Raw genomic sequence first — 27,838 nt, 5'->3', positions numbered from 1 at the left:
ATTCAATTCATCACATAAACAGAACTAAAGGAAAAAACCACAATGATTACCTCAATTGATTCAGAATAGGCCTTTGATAAAATTCAACATCACTTTATATTAAAAACTCTCAATAAACTAGGTTTTGAAGGAATATACTTCAAAATGATAAGAAATATTTATGACAAACTCATAGTTCATATCCCACTGAATGGGCAAAAACTGGAAGCATTCCCCTTGAAAACTGGCACAATACAAGGATGCCCTCTCTCACCACTCCTATTCAACATAATATTGGAAGTTCTGGCCAGGGAAATCAAGCAAGATAAAGAAATATAGGATATTCAAATAGGAAGAAAGGAAGTAAAAGTGTCTCTCTTTGCAGACTACATGATCTTGTATCTAGAAAACCCCATCATGTCAGCCCAAAAGCTGACAAGCAACTTTAGCAAAGTCTCAGGATACAAAATCAATGTGCAAAAATCACAAGCATTCCTATACACCAACAATAGACAAGCAGAGAGTCAAATCTTGAATGAACTCCAATTCACAATTTCTACAAAGAGAATAAAATACCTAGGAATACAACTAACAAAGGAAGTGAGGGACCTTTTCAAGGACAACTACAAACCACTGCTCAAGGAAATAAGAGAGGACACAAACAAATGGAAAAACATTACATACTCATGGACAAGAAGAATCAGTATAGTGACAATGGCCATACCAACCAAAGTAATTTATACATTCAATGCTACTTCCATCAAGCTACCATTTACTTTCTTCACAGAAATAGAAAAAAACTATTTTAAATTTCATATGGAATCAAAAAAGAGCCTGTATAGCCAAGAAAATCCTCAGCAAAAAGAATAAAGCTGGAGGCATCACACTGCCTGATTTCAAACTATACTACAAGGCTATGGTAACCAAAACAGCATGGTACTGGTACCAAAATGGATATATAGAGCAATGGAATAGAACAGAGGGTGCAGAAATAACAACATATATCTATAACCATCTGATCTTTGAAAAACCTGGCAAAAACAAGCAATGAAGAAAGAATTCCCTATTTAATAAATGGTGCTGGGGAAATTGGCTAGCCATATGTAGAAAATTAAAACTGGACCCCTTCCTTACATATTAGACAAAAATTAACTCAAGATGAATTAAAGTATTAAATGTAAACCCCAAAACTATAAAAACCCTAGAAAAAAAATCTAGGCACTATCATTCAGGATATAGGCACAGGCAAAAATTTCATCACAAAACATCTAAAGCAATTGCAACAAAAGCAAAAATTGACAAATGGGATATAATTAAACTAAAGAGCTTCTAAATAACAAAAGGAACTATTATCAGAGTGAACAGACATCCTACAGAATGGGAGAAAATTTTTGCAATCTATTCATCTGACAAAGGTCTAATATCCAGAGTCTATAAGGAACTTAAACAAATTTACAAGAAAAAAAAGCAAACAACCCCAGTAAAAAGTGGGCAAAGAATATGAAGAGACACTTCTCAAAAGAAGACATTTAGCTAGCCAACAAATATATAAAAACAAAGGTCAGCATCACTGATCATTAGAGAAATGCAAATCAAAACCAAAATGAGATTCCGTTTCATGCCAATCAGAATAACCATTATTAAAAAATCAAGAACCAACGGATGCTGGCAAGACTGTGGAGAAATAGAAATGCTTTTACACTGTTGGTGGTAAATTAAATTAGTTCAACCATTGTGGAAGACAGTGTGGTGATTCCTAACAGACCTAGAACTATAAATGCCATTTGACCCAGGCATCCCATTACTGGGCATACACCTACAGGAACAGAAATCATTCTATTTAATAAAGATACATTCATATGTATGTTTATCACAGCATTATTCACAATAGCAAAGACATGGACTCAACCTAAATGCTCATCAATGATAGGCTGGATAAAGAAAATGAGGCACATATACACGACGGAATTCTATGCAGCCATAAAAAGGAATGAGATCATGTCTTTTGCAGGGACATGATGACGTGGGAAGCCATTATCCTTAAGAAACTAATGCAGGAACAGAAAACCAAAATCACATGTTCTCGCTTTTAAGTGGGAGTTGAACAATGAGAACACATGGACACAGGGAGGGGAACAACATACATTGGGGTCTATTGAGGGGGCAGAGGGAAGGAGAACATCAGGATAAATAGCTAATGCATTCAGGGCTTAATAACTTGGTGATGAGTTGATAGGTGCAGCAAATCACCATGGCATACATTTACCTATGTAACAAATTTGCATGTCCTGCATATGTATCCCAGAACTTAAAATAAAATTAAATGTAAAAAATAAAATTAAAAAAATACTAATCTTGCACTAGTTTATTTTAAAATAATATACACATTGTAAATAATCAAATAAGATAAAGTACATACTTAAAAAATAAAAAGGCTTCCCTCCTATCTCATATTCGCAGGCCTCCCTTATAGAGATGCCCATTATTAAGGTTGTGTGTTTTTAAAAATAAAAATCATGTATCCATGTATATGAGCATACAAGTATGTTTATGGCTTTGTGTGTTTAAAAAACATTCTGTTTTAAGCAAACAAAAGCATATCACACACTGTTTTGCATAACCCCTTTCTTACTATTCATCTTTGTATTTTTAATAAGGAAGGATAAAGAAAATTATAGTGGGATAATTTTCTACATAACATAGAAAATGTTTCCTTTCTATTTGAATGTGTCATATTTGTCACATTTAGTATACTGTACCTTCCGCTTTTCTTGTATAAATAATAAATAGCTAACATTTCTGAAATCTGTTCTACTTGCCATTCACTTTGCTCATCACTTTCCAAAAATTACCTCACTTTGTTCATTCAACAAGAATTCCTTTAAATACTACTATTCTGTTCATTTTACAGATAAATAAAGTGACTCGGTGGCTTTACTTCCCCACCACTTAAGTTACTTGTTTCAATTATTCTTTCTTCCTTTTTTCTTTAATAAAATCCTCAACATACCCATTCAATCTCTACTATCTAAAACGTGACTGTAAAATCTCATGGTTTTGAAGCCTCAAGAGCTAAAGAGCCATAGGGTGTGATTATAACCATTTGCAATCTAATTATTAAGTTCAAATTACACCATTTTATATTTTTTTAAAGAAAGAAATATCTGGTTTCTTAACCCTAATAATTTTTCCTGGAAAAGTATTTCTATGACCAAATATTTAGTGAAGCTGCAGGTCAAACATCCCCAAAATCAAAACTTAAACAATTTGAGCCGGAAGGAATCTTAAGTTACAATTTATTCCTATCACTTTACAGGTATATTGCCTTTATTACTAAATTGATAACCAAATGTATCATCCTTTTATACTAAACTAAGTTTAAAGAGACAGCAGAACATCTCTGCTTGGAGTATGGTATACGTGCAACATTTTGTAATACTGTAAGAGGTAGTAGGCCCTGAGTCTTCCTCAAAAGTAGTATTTCAAATTCGAAGAACTAGCTTTTCTTTCAGCAATTTCATGCTGTTTTGTTTTTGTTGTGGGACAGTTGTCTATGGAGATGAAGAATCACAGATCAGTGTTCTTATCACAGCAATTAATTCACCTGTTAATTCTTCCTTCTCCCGGTCCTTTTCATTCTTTACAACAACTATATTCTATAGGTTTAATCTTTCTTTTCCTCTGAACCAAATCTAATTTCTCTACATCATAAATATAACATTATACTTCCCTGAAAAGTTTGTTCAGTGTTAAGCAGAGGAGAGGTTATACCTCCCTGCCTTTATATTTTCCACACTCTGTTATTGCTTGCTAATACTATAACACATTTTTTATTCCTATGTCTCAATTATTTTATTTATGGTGCACGGTGACTGGGAAATCTCAATCTGCAAAATGTTACATGCTTAGCACTTCATTATGGATACTGATGAGAATATAAAAGTGCAAATAATTTAAAAAGGAACAATGCAAACATCATTTTTATTTGGCAGTAGAATAAAGTCTCACAATCATGTGGAAGGGAGCCCACTTAGTTGTAGCCTAATGTCATTGTACAAGCAAAGAAGGAAAACAGAAATATGAAGTGATGAACCAAAATCTCAGGGTTGCTAGTAAAGGCAGAACTGGGTCTCCTGTATTCTTCTCCAGCCTTTCAAATCACTCAGCCACTGACCACTGCTAGAAGGCTTCAGCAAGAAGGAAGTTCCTGGTCTCAATTATTAACTTGACAATGATCCTGGTAACCGTTACTGATTCAACAATGACGAAAACCAACACTCATTACTAAATATTATTTCAGTTTAATCACTAAACAATAGAGTTAGTGGAGCAGACTATTTAAATAGAATCTGTTTTCTTAAATTCTTATTGTATTGTTTGTTAAGCAACTATAGTTAACAATGTAGGTATGTAGTGAACAAGTACACACAGGTTCTGTTGTGAGAATCAATGTTTTTTTTTTTTTATAAAAGTTAGTAGTACATTCTGTATCCTTCAAACATCTAAAGAGAAAAAGCTAATAGATTGTGCAATATTTCCAGAAGGCAAAGTAAACAAGCAACAAAAATGTAAAGTAAAAGATGATCTTATGTTTGAAATGTTTCTGAGCTTTGTTTGATAGTTTCTTGATTGTGTGTGTGAAGGTGGGAAGGAATTTTTATTTTATTTTTATTTCCACCTGCCCTTCCCTGTAGCAGCAACCTCATTTGGAAGCTCAGCCTGTGAGACTACTACATACTGCTGTGGAAAAGATAATTAGTCCTCAGTTACTCTAAAGATTTATCTTGTAGAAAAAAAATCTCAAAATTTCTATTTTGGAGAATGACCTGGGGTAAAAAGTAGAGGCAAACTGAAAATCTGTCAATTTGAATTGTCATCAACATTCAATATAATTTTAAGTAGGGTGAGACTGAAACTATTAGAAAAATCATGTTTATTGGGTAATTTGCTCAAGCTACCTTTAATGTTTGCTTTCATATTAAAGAGTTAAGATCAAAAGAATAGCATTCCAAACATTGGGGAGTATGCCTGGAAAAGGAATATAATGATAGTAGTTATCTGGTCATTCCTGAATTAGTGTTTTGCATTTAAACATGTATGCTTCTTTTAAATATGCCTAACTTGATGGGAAAGAATATGCTTTCCATACAAATTTAGTTTTAAATGAAAAAGCCTTCAACTCACTAAGGAAATCATTACAGATATATATAATATGCATATATCTGTAATAGTGACAAGCCCAACTCTAGACTGTTGGGAAGCAGGGCGAATAGGGATAGGAAGGTAGGGTATAGAGAAACACTTGCATAAACCAGACATTTAGGGTAATGTCTACAGCCAATGAGAATGGATTTAATTGGGGCCTAGTTTTGAAAAAAAAAAAAAAAACAAAGAAAAGAAAGAAATCTGTAACTACAACCAAATTAGTTTCTGCTGGCCTTGAGTATTTCTATTCTGGAGTTCATTCAAAACAGATGTAGAGGCACCTGTTCTAACAAAGAACATTTCACGGATTCAATTCTGTCTTCCTAACTCTGCTTTGCTGCTATTTATTCTTCCTTCAGATTTGTTTAACCAAACTTCCCTTTTCAGAATTTGAGAAGTCACCTACTTGTGTCTCTGTTATACTCATTTCTTAATTTTAACTTCCTCTGTACTCTTGGAAGGTCAACTCTTCGGGTGAAGAGAAGCAGAAGCTCAATGGCCAAGTCTTACTTCAGGCCCACCAATGCCTAAATTTAGAGTGGATCATTCAATAGTATATACTCCATTTACCCATGAAGGAGTAGTTTTGAAAACACTGTTTTTCTAGATTCTCACTCGTTCAGGTATGGAACTGAACCTATATAGACAAGTCTTCAGCACTTACCACAGATCTGAATATATTCAAAGCACTCAGCTGAAAGCCAACATGTGCATGGAATATTTATGTAATTTTACCTATTAAGTAATATTCTTTAGACTATTTAACTGAACTTTAGTTTCACTATATAATTAAGCAGACAAATACAATTCAGAATTCCTAAAAATTAAAGAACTATAACTTCACATCTGTTGTTGTAAAATTTGACAAGCATTAAAATGCTCTGGATTTCAAGACATCTTTGCATGAGAATTTCTCTGTAGGAAGTTTCTTTCCAGCCATTGAGAAGAGATTCAAATTGGGGCTTATGAGAATGTATTACAAATTAAGTGTCATGGCAAAGCAGTAAAGAAAATTTATTTTACAGCATGATGCTACTGGTCCACATAAACAAGTTTGTTGTAATTTTAAATAGCAAGTTCCTTTTCATGCTGGTTTTTCATTTTATCTTTCTTTCCTTTCTGAAGAGAGGTCCACTCATTTCTCTCCCCTTTCTCATCAGTACATGCTGCTCCATTAAGCTTCACTTGTCCTCCAGCTTCTACAGAATACTCTATTTCACTGGAATGTCATCTTTTATTATAAAACTTAGCTTTTCAATCTAATTGTATTTACATATACTAAAATAAAGCTTGTTAATGATGAAAATTATTTTACCACATTAACCCTAGATTCTGTTTCCATGGAAAATTGAGAACTCTATACATTTTTATATGTTTGTGGAAAAATTATTTTGTTGGGTGACAACACCATGAATGTGAAGACTAGATTACATGCCAAGAATTCAGGAACCAGACAATATTTGTCTTGGAAATGGGTGACATTTTTTCAAGTAATAGAAAAGACTTTTAAAAGAATTGTGGTGTAGCCACAATTCTTGATCAAAATCAATCCAGAATAATAACTAATCACTGATATGGCCCAACTAGCTTTATATATTTCAACAAAGAGAAAATCTTACTTACTTGGCTTTATTTGATAATACCTTTGCTCTGGCTACTTTTTTTTTTTTTTTTTTTTTTTTTTGGAGACGGAGTTTCACTCTTGTTACCCAGGCTGGAGTGCAATGGCGCGATCTCGGCTCACCGCAACCTCCGCCTCCTGGGTTCAGGCAATTCTCCTGCCTCAGCCTCCTGAGTAGCTGGGATTACAGGCACGCGCCACCATGCCCAGCTAAGTTTTTGTATTTTTAGTAGAGACGGGGTTTCACCATGTTGACCAGGATGGTCTCGATCTCTTGACCTCGTGATCCACCCGCCTCGGCCTCCCAAAGTGCTGGGATTACAGGCTTGAGCCACCGCGCCCGGCCCCTGCTCTGGCTACTTTTTGATACATAAACTACACTGCATTCAGAGTCCTGTATTTAAAAGGCTGAAAGTGACATTACATTTGAGACTTTAAAAAAATAAAAAGAATCACAGTTTATATATATATATACACACACACACACACACACACACAAACACATATATGATTGTATATATATACACATATATACACACATATATAAATATAATTATATATATATAAAATTGCACTTTAAGTTCTGGGGTACATGTGAAGAACATGCAGGATTGTTGCATAGGTACATACATGGCAATGTGGTTTGCTGCCTCCATCCCCATCACCTATATCTGGAATTACTCCCCATATTATCCCTCCCCAACTCTCTACCCCTCACTGTCCCTGTCCCTCCCCTTGTCCCCACAAAACACTCAGTGTGTGATGCTCCCCTCCCTGTGTCCCTGTGTTCTCATTGTTCAACATCCGCCTATGAGTGAGAACATGCGGTGTTTGATTTTCTGTTCTTGTGTCAGTTTGCTGAGAATGATGTTTTCTAGATTCATCCATGTGCCTACAAAGGACACAATCTCATCATTTTTTATGGTTGCATAGTATTCCATGGTGTATATGGGCCACATTTTCCCTGTCCAGTCTATCATCGATGGGCATTTCAGTTGGTTCCAAGTCTTTGCTATTGTAAACAGTGCTGCAGTGAACATATGTGTACATGTGTCCTTATAACAGAACGATTTATAATCCTTTGGATAACCCAGTAATGGGATTGCTGGGTCAAATGGAATTTCTATTTCTAGGTCCTTGAGGAATCGCCACACTGTCTTCAACAATGGTTGAACTAATTTACACTCCTACCAACAGTGTAAAAGTGTTCCTATTTCTCCACATCCTCTCCAGCATCTGTTGTCTCCAGATTTTTTAATGATCGCCATTCTAACTGGTATGAGATGGTATCTCAATGTAGTTTTGATTTGCATTTCTCTAATGACCAGTGATGATGAGCATTTTTTCATGTTTGTTGGCCTCATATATATCTTCTTTTGAAAAGTGTCTGTTCATATCCTTCACCCACTTTTGAATGGGTTTGTTTTTTTTTCTTGTAAATCTGTTTTAGTTCTTCATAGATTCTGGATATAAGTCCTTTGTCAGATGGGTAGATTGCAAAAATTTTTCTCCATTCTGTTGGCTGCTGGTTCACTCTAATCATTGTTTCTTTTGCTGTGCAAAAGCTCTGGAGTTTAATTAGATCCCATTTGTCTATTTTGGCTTTTGTTGCCAATGGTTTCGGTGTTTTAGTCATGAAGTCCTTGCCTATGCCTATGTCCTGAATGGTTTTGCCTAGGTTTTCTTCTAGGGTTTTTACAGTGTTAGGTCTTATGTTTAAGTCTTTAATCCATCTGGAGTTAATTTTAGTGTCAGGTGTCAGGAAGGGGTCCAGTTTCTGCTTTCCGCACACAGCTAGCCAATTTACCCAACACAATATATTAAACAGGGAATCCTTTCCTCGTTGCTTGTTTTTGTCAGGTTTTTCAAAGATCAAATGGTTGTAGATGTGTGGTGGTGACTCCGAGGCCTCTGTACTGTTCCATTGGGCTATATCTCTGTTTTGGTACCAGTACCATGCTGTTTTGATTACTGTAGCCTTGTAGTATAGTTTGAAGTCAGGTAGCATGATGCCTCCAACTTTGTTCTTTTTGCTTAGAATTGACTTGGCTATGTGGGCTCTCTTTTGGTTCCATAAGAATCACAGTTTTTAAACTTAAAATCCCAGCACTTGGGGAGGCCAAGGCCAGGGAGGATCACAAGGTCAAGAGATAGACACCATCCTGCCCTGCATGGTGAAACTCCGTATCTACTGAAAATATGAAAATTAGCTGGGTATGGTGGCACATGCCTGTAGTCCCAGCTACTCAGGAGGCTAAGGCAGGAGAATCTCTTGAACCCAGGAGGCAGAGGTTGCAGTGAGCTGAGATCATGCCACTGCACCACTCCAGCCTGGCGACAGAGTGAGACTTCATCTCAAAAAAAAAAAAAAAAAAAAAGGACTTGAGTAGTCCATAGAAAAGAGACACCAGACTTAAAACTATTAAGTTTTCAGCTATCAGATACCATTAAATAATGAGATCTGTGATAAATCCAATTATGCATTGTTTTTATCAGTAAAGACCTATTTCTTTAAATGATAAGTTAGTTTCAAGAGTACAAGGTTTATTTTTCAGTAAAAATGAAACATCATTCAAATTTATATAATTTTGTTAAGTTTCTGACTGAATTTTACAATTCTTCAATAGTCAATGCTTTTGTAAAAATAGCACCAGATTTTCTCCAAATTTTCTCTACTATTTTACTCTTAACAGCATTCAAGGCATGATCCATGGTACAGATATACTTTCAGTGGTACAAATATATTAAATACTGCCTACATGACTGATCAATCTGCTTATGAAGTCTTTCCTATATTAGCTCTGTCATATTATGAGAAATGCCCTGATCCAAAGGTTTAATCTATTAATTAAAAATAGAAGAAGTAATATGTCTAATTATCCTGTGGCGGGAAATGTAGTTTTAGTATCTTCACAAACCTACAGTTTTTAAAATAAATTAGTTTATATAAATTTCTGTAATTCTCAGGATGATCTCACATTTAATGAACAGACTATGTTCAATATCTATGGAAACTCAAGAAGAGTATGTTAGAGTTACCAAAGTTTTTATTTAATGTTAACTTGGATTGGCATCCAGAAGAAATCTAACTTTATTCCATTTGTTTTAACACTACATTTGCATAGCATGGGTAGAATAAGGCAAATTCTTTTTAGGACCATATTTTAGGAGAGTTGTCATTCCTTCAATTTTTAAAAGACATTGAAAAATTTTCTCAAAATAGATATTTCTTATTCATACAATATTATACATTGTTGTTTAAAATAGGCTTCATTAATAATTGAGAAATGTAATTTTGACTAATGCCTTTATTCAATCATCATGTATGTACTAAGAACGTGCTATGTATCACTAGACTAAGAAATCTAATTTTGACTAATGCATTTATTCAATCATCATGTATGTACCGAAAATGTACTAAATATCAGTAGACACTGGGTAGAAAAAAGATTAAGTAGACACAGCTCTATCTCCAGGAACATAAAAATCCATTACGGGAGAGAGACAAGAATAAATAGTAATAGGCAATAAATGAAATGAATTCTGGAACTACAGAGGACAGGCCCCTTAGATGGGGGGAAGAATTTCTGGAGGAGATGGCATATAAACTATGTTCTGAAGGATAGGGATACAAGTTATTCAAGCAAAGAGAGGGTGATTGGAGAGGGTGTGAAGGAAAGGGTGTTCTTGAATAAGACAGAGACGTGAATAACAACCCAGGAAGCATGAAGGGCATGGCACATTTAGAAATATGGCTAGCACATGGAATTCCAAGAAAAATTGTTCTGAGAAATGTAAGAAAAACTAAATGCTATACTAAGAAGTTACTATTTTACCCTGACTATATTGGGAAGTGTCTGAAGTATTTGAAGCAGGCAGTTATGAGTCGATTCAGATCTTATGTCACTCTGATGGCAGAGGGGAGAAGAGATTAGAAGGGACTAAGCAACTCTGAGAAATATGTTAGACTATGTTTACTTTTTTTGGTTCCTTAAAATATGATCACTGGGCTCTATTTTACGTTTGTGTAGACACATCTATAGAGTCTATACAAATGTCTTTTAAGCACACTCATTTTTGTACTCCTAAATTAACACTGGCCTACTTACATTAATAACCTAAAACAATTGCTTTTAGATGCTGTGAACTATAGGGTGCACAGCATCTAATTTGTAGCTTCAAATTCACGTTTAAATTTAGATTTCAACATCAGGATTGCAATGCAATGATGTTTCATTATCATATGAGAACTATGACATAATGAATATGATACTAACAATTAATGGATAAAGTCTTAGAGTTTGCCAATGCCTTATTTGTTTTATAGAGTGAGTAGATTCAAGGTTATGCCCAATAAATAACATGACATCACTCTCATTCACATTCCATTTTTTGATTGGAAGGAAAGGTAGAGTGGAGAAAAGCTACAGCTGGCAATTTTATAATTGTTTTTCTGTGGCCTCTCTTCTTTATGTATAATCTCTGTGTTAATAGGTTGGATGTATAATCATATTCTGCGGGAAGTGGGAAAGATTAACTGAAATTTAATTTATTCAAATATTTGAATAATACTAACACTTCTTAAGAGCTTACTATTGACAACCACACTGCTTAATTAATGACTTTATGTATATTAATTCCTTTAAATTTCACAGCAACCCTACAAGATAGGTGCTATTATTCCCATTGCATGGATTAATACAGAAGAGGGTTTAAGTAACTTGTTTAAGGTTTAAGCAACTAATGCCACTCAACTGGGAAAGTACAGAATGGAGACTTGGAGACACAGATATTAGACAAAGTATCTAATTTTTAGCTTCAAATTCACATTTTAATTTAGATTTCAACCTCAGGATTGCAATGCAATGATATTTCATAATCAGATGGAAACTATGACATAATGAATAGGATATTAACAATTAATAAAGTCTTGGAGTTTGTGAATGCCTTATTTGTTTTATAGAGTAAGTAGATTCAAGGTTATGCCCAATAAATAACATGACATCACTCTCATTTATATTCTATTTTTTGAGTGGAAAGAAAGGTAGAGTGAAACTCTACCTTCTTAAGAGCTAGAGAAGTGGCAAAACTATACAATTGTTGTATAAATTGTATAGTTGACAAAACTATACAATTTGGCTACAGACGCCATATTTTCAAATTCTAATCTATATTGGAAATTAAACACAATAAAATGGGCAGTTACTTTAAAGAATATTTTAAATTGTGATTTGTTAAAACTGTGAAGAACAACCCATAGGCCTTTATCTCAAAGCTACTTTCCTAGTATGGCCACCGAACAGATAATCTAATTTCAATATGAGATGTTTAAAATCTGTTTCTGTGTTGGCAGTTCTTAAATATGCCATAGAACTGGACCATTTCTTTTACTGATATAATTTTAGTAATAAATTAGGAGGTTTAATGTGTGATATTATATAATTTTCTATACAATGCAATAAAATCATTTCCATTTTAATTTTAAAAATAAGGCTCATCATTAAAATTTTTTTTCTTAATTAGACTTCAGGTAAAATTATTGTTCAACACTGATTCAAACATACAAGTGTGTGTGCATATTCTTCTAAATCAAAGTATAGTTTTTGAATCTTAGAATTTTTGAGCTGTGAAGAAATCACATGGTACAATACTTCCATGAGAAAAATCAACCTCATAAAAGGTAAATGAATTGTCAGGGTCACACACAGAGTGGATAACTCTTTTATATAGAAACATCTCAGGAGATACTTATAAAATTGAAACCATTTAAATTTTTAAATAATTTTAGTGGATTTATGGCAGAAATTATAAATTTTTGTACAAAAAAACAACCCAACAGCTTCTTTCATCATAACCAAATTCAAAGGTAAAGTAATAATAGATAAGATGATGAATGTCAACTTAGATTGAAAATACAATTTGGGGTTATCAAAATCAAGGGAATATATGAGAAAACAAAAAAGAAAGAAGACCATTTCTATATGTGAGTGTAGACCATTTCCATGTGGAAATCTATAACCATTTGGTTAAAAATCTAGGAAGAGTAATTTAAAAAGCTTTCCTCTACTATTCAAATATATAACAGTTTTAACTTAATAGCTACCACAAAATTAATATGAAAATATGCATTATTTTATCATTAGAAATAAACTTTGTTCTCTTTTGATGCCTTGGTATATTAAAGTATGCTTCTCAAGAGTATACCTACTTTAATTGTGTCTAGTGATTTATTATGCAGAAGGTACAAAGAACTAAGAACTGGGGTTTTAAAACACATATTATCTGTAGAAGCATTTTTTGAATTCTATGAATAGAAAGAGGATACTATTCAATTTCCAAAATATCCTTAATATTAAAATTACAGGTTTTTAATAATATTCACTATTAAATTAGAGGTCACTAGAAAATCATAATAAATGGAAGCATCCTACAGTGCTCATAAAAGGAAAGTAGTGGAGCTCCCTCTATTGAATTATACTTGAGAAATAATGTATTTAAAATCTTAATTTTATTATCAAAATGACTGCATTACAACAATTTTTCTTTCTAAAGTCTAACATTTTCAAATTACAGAAACACATAAAATAATGTCAATTTCTGAGAATAATATAGTGCATTACATATGTCCTTCTAATTTTAACAGGTTTTTTTCGAGAAAAATTACATTTTTTTTTTTTTTTTTTTTTTGAGACGGAGTTTCGCTCTTGTTACCCAGGCTGGAGTGCAATGGCGCGATCTCGGCTCAACGCAACCTCCGCCTCCTGGGTTCAAGCAATTCTCCTGCCTCAGCCTCCTGAGTAGCTGGGATTACAGGCACGCGCCACTATGCCAAGCTAATTTTTTTTTGTATATTTAGTAGAGACGGGGTTTCACCATGTTGACCAGGATGGTCTCGATCTCTTGACCTCGTGATCCACCCGCCTCGGCCTCCCAAAGTGCTGGGATTACAGGCTTGAGCCACCGCGCCCGGCATGAGAAAAATTACATTTTAAAGCTGTAATTTTCAATTGTGTTCTTTTGTTTTTCCTGAGTTAAAACTGAAAGGTTACTTGACATTCTTTGAGATTATGAAGCATTCTAACAAAATATACTTTCCAATTTTGTTATGAAAGCCCCAAATGTATTCCGATAGAAGTGAAATGTTTCTTAATCAGTAAAATGAAGTATATAACGAGTTCTTCTGATGTAAGTGACATCATTAGGTTACTGAAAAAATGTGATTCATAATGATTATTATTTGATTGAATGTCTACAATGTTCCAGGCACTGACAAACACAAAATAAACTCATTACCTTCCTGAATATTCATACCAGATGAACTTGGTAATACTGCTATCCTCCATTAACAAATGAAAAAACAGACAAAAGCTAGAAAGCAAACTCATGCTCTGATTCATAGCCCAAGCTCTTGAGCTCTTATATAATGAAATCTACGCTAGGCATTGACAGTCTGGAATCTCTGAGCATGGACAGTTCTTGAAGATCAAGAAGCGATTAGGTCTAATACCATGGAGATATGACCATGCTGTCTACCATCAAATTACTACTCGAGCAGTTCAAATCATTTCTAACCGAACATTTTGGATGGATTCTAGAAAATGATAACCTCCAAACCATACCCTGAAACCCTACTCCTTCTAAATTTCTTTTAGAAAGGAGACATATTTTCTAACAGCAAAGAGGAAAACAGCTGAGTGGACAAAGGTTTTGTTTTAATAAGCAGATACATATTTGCCATTCTAGTATGATAAGAGAAGCTATTTAATCTTATACTAAATAGGCATTTCTCAAAAAAGCTATTTGAAAACTAGGCAAGCATCCACTCAGGCTAGGTCGAATAGGGGTAAATCCAAATATATGTTACATTTTACTCTTAGATCTGACATCAAAAGCATTATTCATATGTATATCTGTGACCATCTTTGCAAAAATATAAAACCTATACCATATACATTCTTCTAGAAAGTGTCATACCTATCACCAGGTAGGGGAAAGGCTTGCAGAATAAAGTATAAATTCCCCAAATTTGAACATCTAAAACTAAATCCCAGGCAGCAACTGCTTTATTCATGAAATTACAGTATTATGCATGGAAAGGTTACCTCCATTATGAATATTTGTCATTTGTTTAAAAATATTAATTTCAGCATATAATTTTTCAAAACCGTATATAAACTGCTATGGTTTTCTTTGTAAAAGTGGCTAAAATAGTTTTTATTCCTACTTTCCTTAATGGGTTCAAAAATTACAGAGTGAAAAGTATTTAATGGCACTGAGTTTTAAAAATATTTGTAAAATATTGTACTTTTTATCAGCTAAAAAATATTCTGACAAACTTTGTTGAAATAATTGTTCAAAATATGATTTACTAAAACCTTAAACTTGTTGGAAGAATTCAAAATATAATTTACTTAAAAATAACTGACATTTGTTTAGTAATGACTATTATACAGGGTTTACAAAGTGGCATTAGTCAGACCACCCATACAATATATACTGTACCTACAATGAAGTAATACAAATATTTAGAAACCATTTCTTTGTAATGAAAAGCAGTATTAAATACTCTAATGGCTCAAATGTGGTTGCCTCTTAATCCATTCTTTCAGCTTAGCCAATCTGATTGTACAGAGTATGAATCTCACAAAATGGAAGAAGTGATGGCTTATAATTACACGATTTATATTCTAAAAGTTAGCAATCTTATGTGGAAAGAACAATAATCAAATTCATGGTAAATACATGTCTTTTCCCCACTTCTGGCCCAATCTCATATATAATAAAAGTTGGCACCAATATAGCTTTTGCCTTGTATATAAGTGTGTATGCTTGCTACTCTTATAATTCTAACTTTTCCAATAGGCTTTAAATAAATGAAAACCAACTTATTACACTGGTTAAAAAGAGGAATATTAATAGTACAGACTTATGAAGAAAGTTTAAGAAAGCAGCATTTTCTCACTTTTGTTAAGGTGTTTTTTAAAGATGCGTACTCTTTGAATAGTAATTTTATAATTTGTTTCTAAATGAAAAACACATTCTTTGACTCAGCAATTTCACTTCCAAGACATTTTACCAACAATTGCCACCAATTGCATATGTGAACCATAACATGTATTAGGATGTTCACTGCTCTAGTTTGTAATAAAAAAAGATTGGAGACAATCTAAACATCCAGAAACTTGTGAAATGGTTAAATTAATTGTGATAGTATAATAAAGTCCAATGCACCCTTTTAAAAAGTGAGGTAGAGCTATATGTGCTGCTGTGAGACAGTTTCTTTAATCTCCAAAATGTACTGCTAAGTGAAAAAGGAAAGGTACAAAATGATGTATATCGTATGTTTCCACTTTATTTTTTTACGTAAGGAGTTATACACACAAATATTTACTAGTATGTGAATGTTTCAATAAGACAAAGAGATCCTCTTCTAGACCCCACAACTGGCAAGTCAATTAGGGAGATTAAAGGAAAGTATATGAACAACTTCAAGGAATCCTTGGTTTTTGCATCAACCTTCAGAACTTTAGTTTTCTTGAAAAGAGATTGATGCATTTTCACCTCTGGGAGTTGGAAACCATGTTTCGCACTACCTTAGTGTCTTTACTCATGTTATTTCCTCAGCCCACATCCTTGGCTAGATTATTCCTCAGCACATAGCTCAGATATCACTTCCTGCAAGACCTTTTCTGAGTTTCTCCTAAACCCCAGACTAGATCTGGCCACTTTGCTGTAAAATGCTGATTATCTGTTCTCATGATATTTACTAGAATTTCTAGCAAGTAGTTATATAGTTAATTAATTGATATCTGTTTCCCATAGAGAACATAACATCTTTGAGTGATAGGATCTTGAATTTATAATAATTAGCTTATTTCCAAATCCCCAAGCACAATATATAGTACATGTTGAGCACTACATTAATATTTGCTGAAAGCTGTTATATATGTTGAATGGTCAATTGACATGAGTTTTAATTTTGGATTGGTGAACAATGTGACCTTAGGCAACATAGTTAAGTAATTTTTAGCTTCTTTATGAGTCAAAACTTTGAATCTATGAGTCTAGGCATAAATGAAACTAACAACACGTCACTAGGAATTATGGTGAATTTGCTACTGGATTTTAGGTAATCTCTTAACCAGTGGTTTCATTTATTTCAGTTCTCAAACGGGGGGCTAAAGAAAAAGAACATCAAAAGAACATTCATTTTTCCAACAACCCTTGTGTTACCATATTTTACCTTATGACAATAAATTGTATGTCTCTAATCCTTCAGAATTCATTCTCTCTCTCTCTCTCTCTCTCACACACACACACACACACATACACACACACACTCACACACACTGAACTTTCCATGATTTTACTCTGGGGAAAGTTAAGGTTTTAGCTGTAAGTGACAGTATTTTTATTCAACACTGCTTGAGTCTCTCAAAAGGCCATATGTTTTGCCCAACTATCCAGAAGGTGAAAATTGTGAATAAGGGGTCAAAGATTCTGTGATAAGCATCTTTGCTGTTGTCACACCCTTGACTACAACTGTGTCCTAGCCATACTGTTGGTTGCCCCATCAGGTCACCTTTTCTGACTGATACAACTTAGTTTACATGTACAAAAGAACGTTGGGGCTTCCTTCAACATTATAGACATCCCTGATTTTTTTTAAGAACCAAATTGGTAGTGTGATTACTGAGAAATCTCACAGAAGAACAGAATGGGAGTTGTACAATTTGCTGCTGAAGGATTTGAAGCTCATACTGAAATAGTTCTTCTCTAAATAACCACAGAGCTAGTGTAGCTCCCAGGTGAATTTCAAAAAGAATTATTCCCTTGGCATCTGAGATCAAGTTAGTTTCCATTGCAAACCGTGGGATCCTTAATGTTTCATATCTTCAACATTCTGGAATTCTAGAGGCTACAACCTCACATCTCTCTTTCTTATACCTGACATGAAAGGTGCACATAACCCATTAATGATATTTCACTGTAGTTGATAATTAAATTTAAATGGGATAAAAATATGCACTTGGTTAGGATGAAGAGTACATTTCTTACAGTGAAGTACTCTAAGACATACAGACAGGCAAGTTACAAATTATTGTGAAGCCCACATAATATGTTATCCGAAGCACACTTACAAGAATGAAAGAGGGTGCCATTAATTATTGTACCAGCACATCAGGCATTAACCAGGACCATCTTGGATATACCAACATGTATGAATGGTCAACCTACTAATAATGTGCATATTAAGCAAGATAGCACCAAAAGTTATAAAAGAAAGAAAATAAATGTCTATAATAGGTAACACAAAAGTTGACAACAATTGACACCTGGGGAATGGTTAGCTGCTTGTACCTCAAACAAGCTGAATTTGCCGGAGTTCACTGTGTAGATTTCAAAAGCTTAGAATCTTCTTTTGGCTGCTTACTAAATGTTTTCCCATCTTTGAGGGATGAATTCTCACTAGCCAAACTCATAAACCAGCTTATTGATATACATAAGAGCATTATTGCCAAGGAAATGCAATGCTTCTCTTCCACCTAATGCATCCTCTGACTGTAAATTGGCTATATAAGAAGTCACATTGGGCTGGGCACGGTAGCTCATGCCTGTAATCCCAGCACTTTGGGAAGCTGCAGCAGGTGGATCACCTGAGGTCAGGAGTTTGAGACCAGCCTGGCCAACATGGCAAAACCCAGTCTCAACTAAAAATACAAAACATTAGCTGGGCATGGTGGCAGGTGACTGTAATTCCAGCTATTTGTAAGTCTGAGGCAGGAGAATTGCTTGAAACTGGAGGAGGAAGAGGTTGCAGTGAGCAGAGATTGCACCATTGCACTCCAACCTGGGCAACAAGAGCAAGACACTGTCTCAAAAAAATAAACAAACAAACAAAAACCTCACATTATAATTAGATTTCTTAGTAACCATAAAATCCCAGCATGGGAAAGTTGACTATATGACTTGAATATTCAGAGTATTAGGTTCTTTAAAAAAAAAAGAAAAGAAAAAATAGAGATGGAGTTTTACCGTATTGGCCAGGCTGGTCTCGAACTCTTGGCCTGAGGTGATCCCTCATGCCTCAGCCACCCAAAACTAGGATTATAGGTGTGAGCCACTGAGCCTGGCCCCAGAATTAGGTTCTTATAATGAGTTTTATTTATCTCAACAAAAAGCTATACCTGTTAAGGGGGCTGGGCGAGTCATGCCTGCCAGTTAGAGGGGCCACTTACTTCCACTATAAAAGAAAATATTTGGATTCATTAAGTATAATAGCTTCAATAACCACATTTGGCCCAACTCCCCTACTTTTTCTATGTTTCTTCACTGATCAAAGCCTTTTCCATCCTTAATCACAGGTCCTTTACTAATATACATGTTCTTTTTTTTTTTTTAATTAACACTACCAAAGTGCCATCATGTTTTGATGGCCTGTCCCACTCTGTTCTTTCATGATGGTTTTATTTTCCAGTTCAATTATCAGTGAGGAATATTATATCCCCGACTCCCAAACTCCTTGAGAAAATTTCTTGGTAATCTATGAATGTCAGGTGCTGCCATATGGAGTTTCATTCTCCATATATGCATTAGTTCTACTTTATTTAATGCAAAGAAAAAGTATGAAGCAGCTTCTAGGTGTCAAGTTCTTGACTAGACTTGAGGATACATAGATATAGATAAAATTTGGTTGGGAGGCCGAGGCGGGTGGATCACGAGGTCAAGAGATCGAGACCATCCTGGTCAACATGGTGAAACCCCATCTCTACTAAAAATACAAAAAATTAGCTGGGCATGGTGGCGCATGCCTGTAATCCCAGCTACTCAGGAGGCTGAGGCAGGAGAATTGCCTGAACCCAGGAGGCGGAGGTTGCAGTGAGCCGAGATCGCGCCATTGCACTCCAGCCTGGGTAACAAGAGCGAAACTCTGTCTCAAAAAAAAAAAAAAAAAAATAGATTTGGTATTCAAAGAATTTATGGTCAACTGAAAAAAAGTCACCAATATCATAATATGATGTGGTAAAAGCTATAGCAAGGAAAAATACAGGGAAAAGGAAAAGGGAAAAATTAAGACTGACTTTCGTCATTATCAACATTCCATTGCTGATTTTGCACTAAAGGCAAGTAGGTACAAGAAAGTTATTTTTTACATTCACAGTTCAAATAAGGTAACCTAGACTCTTTAAAGCTATACAGATGGAAAGGATAAAAATCTACTTATATCAATTTCTGAGGTGAAAGTATCTTTGAGACTTCTCTCCCTCAAGAAAACGTTGTGTTGGAGTGCTGGTTGGTATCTTAATCTACAAATTCAGTTAACTTCTCTGGTGAAATAATCAAAATAAATTAATCAAAAACAAAGTCCTTTTTATTACAACTTCTAAACTTCCTGACATTTATGGATTTGATATTACTGGTTTTTATGTTTACATTAACCCTATAATCCATTATAAGTAGCAATTTTTTTTTTCTAAAAGCAGGTATGTGGATATCCTACTGGGGAGTCAATTTACCTGGCTGCTAAGCCAACTCCTATCATGAAAAGGGTATTGGTTCATCATTCGTTTATTCATGGAAACTCATATGATGTAATACAATTAAAAAAACTTGCTTAAGTAAAACGGTCAAGTGAGGGTAAAATTTTTCTAAAAATTGAAATGTGATTTTGCAGAGCTCAACAAATTATTCATAATGGAAGAGTCATTGAGCAAAGGCCAGAAGACTATAGCAATTGCCATGGTCATAGTATGTTTTCCTGTGAATTAACATCAAGAGTCCATAATATTTATATGATTTGAAAAGATTGCAAAGATTTGGTTTCATGTTTTTAGTTTTATTTTGGTCAAGATTTTGCATTAGTTCCTTAAGTGATATAGAAGAGAGCTAAAACAATAATAATAGTAGTAATAGAGAAGTGAATCAGAGAAACCGGACAGCTGTCTAATTTCTGATTAACCTGTTCCCCAACAGTTTAGTTTCATTGTGTTGAAGCACTATGAATTCTTCGTAGACCAGACAAGTATAGACATGTTCACTGAAGTACCTCAACTCAAAGTCAAATTAAGTAATCCTTTGATTAGAAGCTGTTTTTGATTGTGCGCAAATCTGATTTCTCCTTCAATGGAATGGATAATTGAGAACTGACTGCATAAATAAGAGAGGAAGCATTAAAAGCTAATTTCATTCTTGGAACATACACTACAATAATGGGCTATGATAATAGGTTAGCATAAAACAATTACTGAATACCACAGCATATTTGGAACTAGGCCTATCTGAAATATAGAAGGTATTCCACTCAATAATAAAAATGAAACAGAATGTAAAATTTATTATTTAGGCAGAGAAATTAGCTTCATGAAAATATCAGTAACTCCAAAAATATGGTAATGTCTTGTGTACTATAGGAGACTATAATAACTGTAGGATTTAACCTTATCAAATAGCCTGCAATATCCTCTTCCTGAATATAGAATATCTATTTTAGTCTTGAATTTACTCTCCATAGGAAAGGAAAATTCTACTACCTTAATTTAAAAAAGTAATAAAAAGTATAAATGGATTGTTTTTCCATTTCGTATTGAAAATAAACTGAACTAAAATCCAAAAGTAATAAATAAACGTTATCACCCACCACTCCCAAGAAAACATTATTTAGTGTTCCAGTAAGTTCATTCTTCATATGTCACATACATGTGTCACACACATATGTATAAGAAATGAGACGGGCCTTTGTGAAAAGTAAACAATGAAGAACAAAATTAACACCTTGTAAGAAAATAACAGTTAGGTTTCTATGTATACACTGAGACAGAGAGATACTCTTTTATCATAGCTACACCTATGTGGATATTCTGTGTCTACCTGAGTTAGTACCTTCAGGGAGCTAGAACATTTTGATGGTGTTTTATGATAAATAAATGGCCAGAACAGAAAGAAGTATGTTTGGAAATGTAATACATGGTGATTATAAAGCATTTAAAATACTATCTGACAAACTGCTGCCATCTTACACCAAGTAATACTGACAACTTAGGTGGTACTAAGTTTTACGTAGGCCCATGGTAAGTGGCAGGCATGAAAACTTGAGAAAGAAAAAGAAAGAAGAAAAAAAAATCCATTACTTTAATAATATAGTAAAAGTGATAAGTGGAAGAAAGTAAAGGGTGTTATTCTATTAACAATATAATAAAAGCTTTAATTAATATAGCATGTTTTACTTAAAAAATTTAAAATGTTGAGCAAGGGAATTACTAATCTCAACACAATCAGAACCATGGATTGCACAGAAAGAAAATTCACAGATGGGAAATAAAAAAGAGTAGAAAACTAACTTTCCCAAGGTCACAACATTCTTACATTACATGGCTAAAAGCTGAACACATGCATACTGACTACAATACAAAAGTTTTCTGATTTCACAAGACTATTAAAATAGGTTTTTATTAATTTTCTTGCTTTTGATAAGTCAATGGTAGACATGTATTTTCATCTGAACGTCTATTTAAAATGGTGAGCTAGTTTGAATTTTCTACAAAGTCAGAAAAGTTTTGGAATATGGTAAGACAATATATTTTGCATTTCTACAAGTTTTAAAACAATAGAAAAGTATTAGTATTTTATATTTCCTTCTGTCTTGCATTTACAACCATGTTGCAAATCAACTTCTTTGTTGAGCAACTTCAGGATGTACGTATGAGGCTCTGTCACGTGAATTTTTATATCTCATTCTAGGTACTATGTATGCAGTTTAAATAGGGACAGGCTTGTAGGAAGAATGGGTTACACTCTCGTATTTCTGAGACCTAAAATCTTTAATCCTTTCCTACTTTTCGGTCCTCTTTTCCCAGCAGAGTGGAAGGCTAATTTCTCTTCATGTTTTTTTTTTTTTTTTTTTTTAAGAGTAAGCACAGATGTTATGAATTTTTAAAAGCAGAAAAAAAGAAAATTAGAAATTGGGGTCCACTGATACTTTTTTAGTAATACAATTTATATGAATTTTGTCTAAACTGAGATCCTTAGAAAAATGATGTTGAAAAATGACTCTACCTGCCCAAATTGTTTTTTTACCTTAAGACTTTAGAAACAAAGAGTTTCTGAGCTGGGAGACATTTCAGAGAGTAGGCCTTTAGTCTGTCTTTTTATTTTATATGAGAAAACTGAAGCCTAAACAGGTTAAATGACTTGCTCAAGTGCCTGAAGGTAAATGTCTTGAAGCAAGCCTAGAAAAGCAATTTACTGCAAATAATACTCCATTAAATTGTAAATTGCTATTGGATTAAATAAGTCTTTAAGGAAAAAAATAATATACATTGGCTATTAAACAGTTTTCAGTTTTTAAATTAATCAATTTTAATAGTCTATATCAGTAATCTTCGAAAGGACATTATATGAGTTGTTGCTTTTCTTAAGTCCTATTGAGATCAATTGATATGTTTCAAACATAATATCCCACTGAAATAAGCTGTATGTATGCTCATGTCTTAGGATGAATCTTATATCAGTGAGTAGTTATGAAAAATCCTATAGAGGGGTGCACACATGACCCAAGCGAAGAAAGAGTTAACTGCAGCGCCCCACCTCCTTGTTGTAAATAATCTAGAAAAGCCTGTTTTTCTTTTCTTTTTTTTTTTTTTTAAGCAATACAAAATGTCACCACAGGCTGACGCTCTTTCTACAAGAATAATGAGATTATTGCTACCTTGGATGCTGAACACACACTTCATTGCCTTTATCTCTGAATTCAGTTTTCGTGGTTCACATATTTTCCCCCTCCTTTTAAAACAGGTAACGTGGCAAGACTAAAATATATCAGTGACTGTGTAGCGACTACAGGCCAAAAGACTTGGGGAAGCAGTTTCACAAACTCGAGTTTTTGACCTCTACAACTGGACACACACTATTAAAACTGCTCCGGAAATGAAGCGTGGCAGGCGGGGAAGTCATTGAGCCCCTCGGATGAAGCCAGCCATGGGCTCTGCACCCCCACCCGGCTCTGCTATGCAGTGGGCTCCAAAGGAGGCGCACTCACTGTCCAAGACTTGTTTCTTCAGTGTATACACGGCGCCTTTAGTGCTGTAATCCTTCCTTTAAAAACACACTGATACTGCACTGAGAATTTCGGCAATGCCAGCCCGGTAATTCACAGAAACCACGGATCTGAGGGTCCAGGGCATCGGATCCTCGGATCCACGGTGGCTGGTTGCGGTGGGCCGGCGCTAGCCGCTCGCTGAAAGCGCGCAGCTAGGTGCCCACTGGACACATGAGCCTGTGGCGCCAAAAGATCCACGGCGAAGGAGGTCTGAAAGCGGAACTTTCCCCCTTTTAGCAGTTAAATGTGTCGAAAAACCTATCCTGCGACGTGGCCCCGCCTGAAAATAACTTTCATCGTGACGGCACAGAAAAGGAAACTGGGTGTGTGCATGTGGTCAGCGGTGTGGACGTAGGTGAGATTACATTCTCCAAGTCTCGAGGGGGTTAATCGGAAAACTAACTGTGGGCGTGTGGACGTTTGCATCTTACAAACCGTCATCACCCTTGTCCTCCCTTCTGGACTCATCCCCTGGCTCCAAAGTGTCCTTTCCTTCATCGGACAGTGCAATCTCGGAAAAGTGAAATCCACATTGTGCCAGGCCCAAGGGGGTCTCGCCTTTCCACCTACCTCCCCAGCGTTGTTTATTACACTAGGACACCTGCTTTAAATCTGGTTGAACTAAGGTTTCACAGTCCCCGCCCCAGAGTCCGAGATTTGTCAGAGAACGCAGACGCCTTTTTTTTTCTCAGCCTCAGAAACATCAGGTGAGCTCATTACCTCACCCAGAAATGTAACTTTAATAAAGAGATCTGGAGAGGGCATTTCCCCCGCCCACACATAGAGCAGCGGCAGCAGCGGCGGCAGCAGCAGCAGCTCACAAACACTTGCAATCTCTTCCTCAAGCTCTGGTCCTCACCGCCCCCTCCCCGCGAGTTCCTGGGAGAGATTCACAGGCTTTCAAACCTGTTCTGTGACCTAAGCTTGCTGAAAGCTGAAGGGATGTACGCGGATAAAGGGAAATGAGTTTTTTCTTTGATAAAAGCTAAAGAAAAAGCTTAGAACAAACGGGCCAAAATACCAGGAAGTAGGAGTTTAACTGTCAACTGTCTACCCAGGGAGAGAAATAAAAACTTCAAAAATAAAAAAAAAAAATCCCCCAAATTCTCAATGTAGGGGAGCAAAGGAACCTGCTGCTCTGTCAGGCCACTGTGAGCGCACAGAATGCCCGGTTAGGAACAACTTGTGTCAGCCGCCAGGCGGGCCTGAGGACACCAGGGCCAAGGGACGTCCCCGAGGATGTGGAAAGGGATTTCCCGCGAGATATTTTAGTTACTGGGAATTTTGCCTTTTTTTCCTCTCTCTCTCTCGCTCTCTCTCCTAAGGTTCAATACAGAATTGAGAACTGAGGCTCTATGCGCACCTCCTGGAAATTCACAAGCCTCTCACTGAGATCTCCCAAACCTGGCTACTAATTCCTGTTCAGGCTGCGTTGTCTGCCTACTGTCACCCTTACACTCACCACCCACCCAGACAATGGACGGGGACGAAAGGGGGGAACGGTGAAACCAGGATTTTAAGCATTAGCAGGTATCTTAAGGGGGGGGGTGATTAAAGTCTTCCCCTTCTCTACCCCTCCCATCCCTTCCTCGTCTCACTAAGGGGAAGTTACTAGGGGATTTATCACGGAAAAGTGCTGGCAGTTATTTCACCCAAGAGCTAAGCGAAAGAAAAACTACTTGGGGCGTAGTGACGTGAACTTGGATACCCAGAGACAGGAGGAACTGTCAGAGGGCGAGAGTCCGCCGCCTAGCTGGGAGCCGCAGGGCCAAGGGGAGAGCGTCAGGCGAATCCTGCCCAAGGGCCCCTGCAGCTCCAACCTCGGAGCACCGAGTTCCTGGAGATTCACCCAGTTTCCCCAGCTCGCCGCCCAAACTCGAGCTCAAACGCGCGGCACAGGTGACCGAGCCCGGGGGCAGCTCTGTGCCGGGACAGCGGTCCCCTCACCTCCCCCACGCGTCTGGGCGCACTGCCACCGGGGCGCAAGGCTGGGACCTGGACCCAGGAAACCGCTCCAGGCCCACGTCTGTGCTGCTCCCAGGCCCTTGCTCACCTGGCCTGAGGACGGCGGCGGAGATCAAGAGGCAGAAGAGCAGACGGCAGGAGCTGGCCCTCTTGGATTCCATATTCCTCCTCCTTCTTGGTGGGCCACAGACGGAGTCCACGCTGCAAGAGGGGGCGTCGTCCCGGGCCCCGCGGTGCCCGCGCGCTGGCGGGTCCCGACGCAGGGGCAGCGTCTTCTCCCAGACACACCGTCCCTTGGGCTGTGGCGTGGCACCTTCGGGTCTCTGCCGCAAACGCAACTTTCCACCACGCAATGCCCCCAACTCCTCCTCCCTCCCGCTCAACACCAGCCCGCGGGCCCTTCGGCTGCTCCTCCGGGGACAGTGACCCTGTCTTTCCAGGAGACAGTTGAGTAATTCGGAAAGGTGTAAGCGGTTCTTTTGGCTGGTATCTTCTTTTATTTTCCTTGTCTTGGAATGATAATAATAATGGCAGTGGCAGTGTGCGTGAAACGCCAGGTGCTAGGAAGGACTCGACCGAGGCGGCGACCGGGGGGCGGCGGGTCTCCTCAGGTGGCAGCAGTGGTAGCAGCGGCAGCGGCGGCAGCGGTCTCCGGGCTGCTCTGAGTGGAGGGACTGGAAGGCGTGTGTAAGCTGCCTCTTTCCTCCTCCCCCCCCCCGCCTCCTCCCTCCCTACGATCTCCTCCCTGCTTCCCTGGACGCAGCGCGGAGCAGGTGGTTGAAGCGCGGATCCGCAGCCTAGAGGCGCTGCAGGACCGAGTCCGAGCCTGAGCCCAGCTCCGGGATGGGGGAGAACAGCGAGTCCCGGTCCCAGCGCCCGGGTGGGCGGAGCTTCACCGTGGCTCCGCCCCCACAGCAAGGTCCGCCAATAAGGAGCAGGCACAGGAGCCGCGCGCGCCCGGGAGCGCCCTGGGACTAACATTTTACGTGATGTTGCCGCGCCGGAGTGATAAGGTCTCTGGCTTCCCACTGCCCACCCAGCCTGGCTGAGGTAAAAAATCCAGACGGCCCTCTTTCTCCACCCATACGCCCATCCCACTGACTCGTCCCTCAGGGACTTTTCTCCGCCGTGCTGCTGCAGCCTTCTGTCCTGTAAAGAGAAGAGTGAGGCTGGGCGGAGGCGGCGGAGAGCGCACCTTGTGTCCCAGAGCGGGAGTGAAGGGAAAGGGAAAGGGCGGGAGGACGTGGCGAAGGTGGAAACTTGCCTCTTGGGAGTTAACAGGCACAGCTACTGGTTGGCAAGGACAACCCACGTACTGGACTGATTGCTCCGGTACTTTTCGAATCTCTCCTCTCCCCCTGCCCACCCCCACAACTCCCCTCACCTCACCACCCCCCTCACCCCACAGCTCCCCGCACCCCACAACTCCCCTCACCTCACCACTCCCCTCACCCCACGACTCCCCGCACCCCACAACTCCCCTCCCCTCACCACTCCCCGCACCCCACCGCTCCCCTCACCCCTGGCTGGGGTAGACTGTTTTGAAGGAAGACCGCGTGAGTCGACTGCCTGGTACCAAACAGAAGGTATTTGCTTTTCCCGGGGAAAATTAAACCCGGAGTTTCTAAACCCCGTACTTCGTCATACGGATTTTCCCAATGTCTACGAAAGCCAGAGCGCGTGTCACTTTTTTTATTTTGAGTTAAGCGGTGATTTTAAGTTACAGACAGAAAATCCTCAAATTATTCACATTAAAAGCCAAGTCCGTCCTGGTCCGTTTTCGAAAGGCAGGCACTCCAGGAGATGGACAGGCTTCTCAGGCAATTTCTAAAGATTGAACCACCTCCCAGGCGGAACATCGGGAAGCTGGGTCGCTTTCAAATCAGGCAGAGAGCATGAAGGAATATTTTCCTCTAGAACACCAGGGTGGAGCTGTCGGAGCTCTAAGTGGCTCTAAATCAGGGATGCAGGAT

At 37.4% G+C, this 27,838-nt stretch overlaps 1 protein-coding gene across 1 annotated transcript in view; it reads right to left on the bottom strand.

The window, feature by feature from the left end:
- The window catches only part of ALCAM (activated leukocyte cell adhesion molecule), a 219,686-nt gene extending 193,154 nt beyond the window's left edge, over window positions 1-26,532 (bottom strand). Inside the window, exon 1 of the mRNA XM_012476684.2 lies at window positions 25,954-26,532. Within this exon, the coding sequence (XP_012332107.1) occupies window positions 25,954-26,026 (73 nt within the window). The 5' untranslated portion in view covers window positions 26,027-26,532. The remainder of the gene's footprint in view (window positions 1-25,953) is intronic.
- Window positions 26,533-27,838: the final 1,306 nt, after the last annotated feature.

Source organism: Aotus nancymaae, unplaced genomic scaffold (assembly GCF_030222135.1).
Source record: "Aotus nancymaae isolate 86718 unplaced genomic scaffold, 86718_ANA_hifiasm-v0.15.2.pri h1tg000011l, whole genome shotgun sequence".
Taxonomy (NCBI): Eukaryota; Metazoa; Chordata; class Mammalia; order Primates; family Aotidae; genus Aotus; species Aotus nancymaae.
This window is presented reverse-complemented; position numbering and strand designations above follow the sequence as displayed.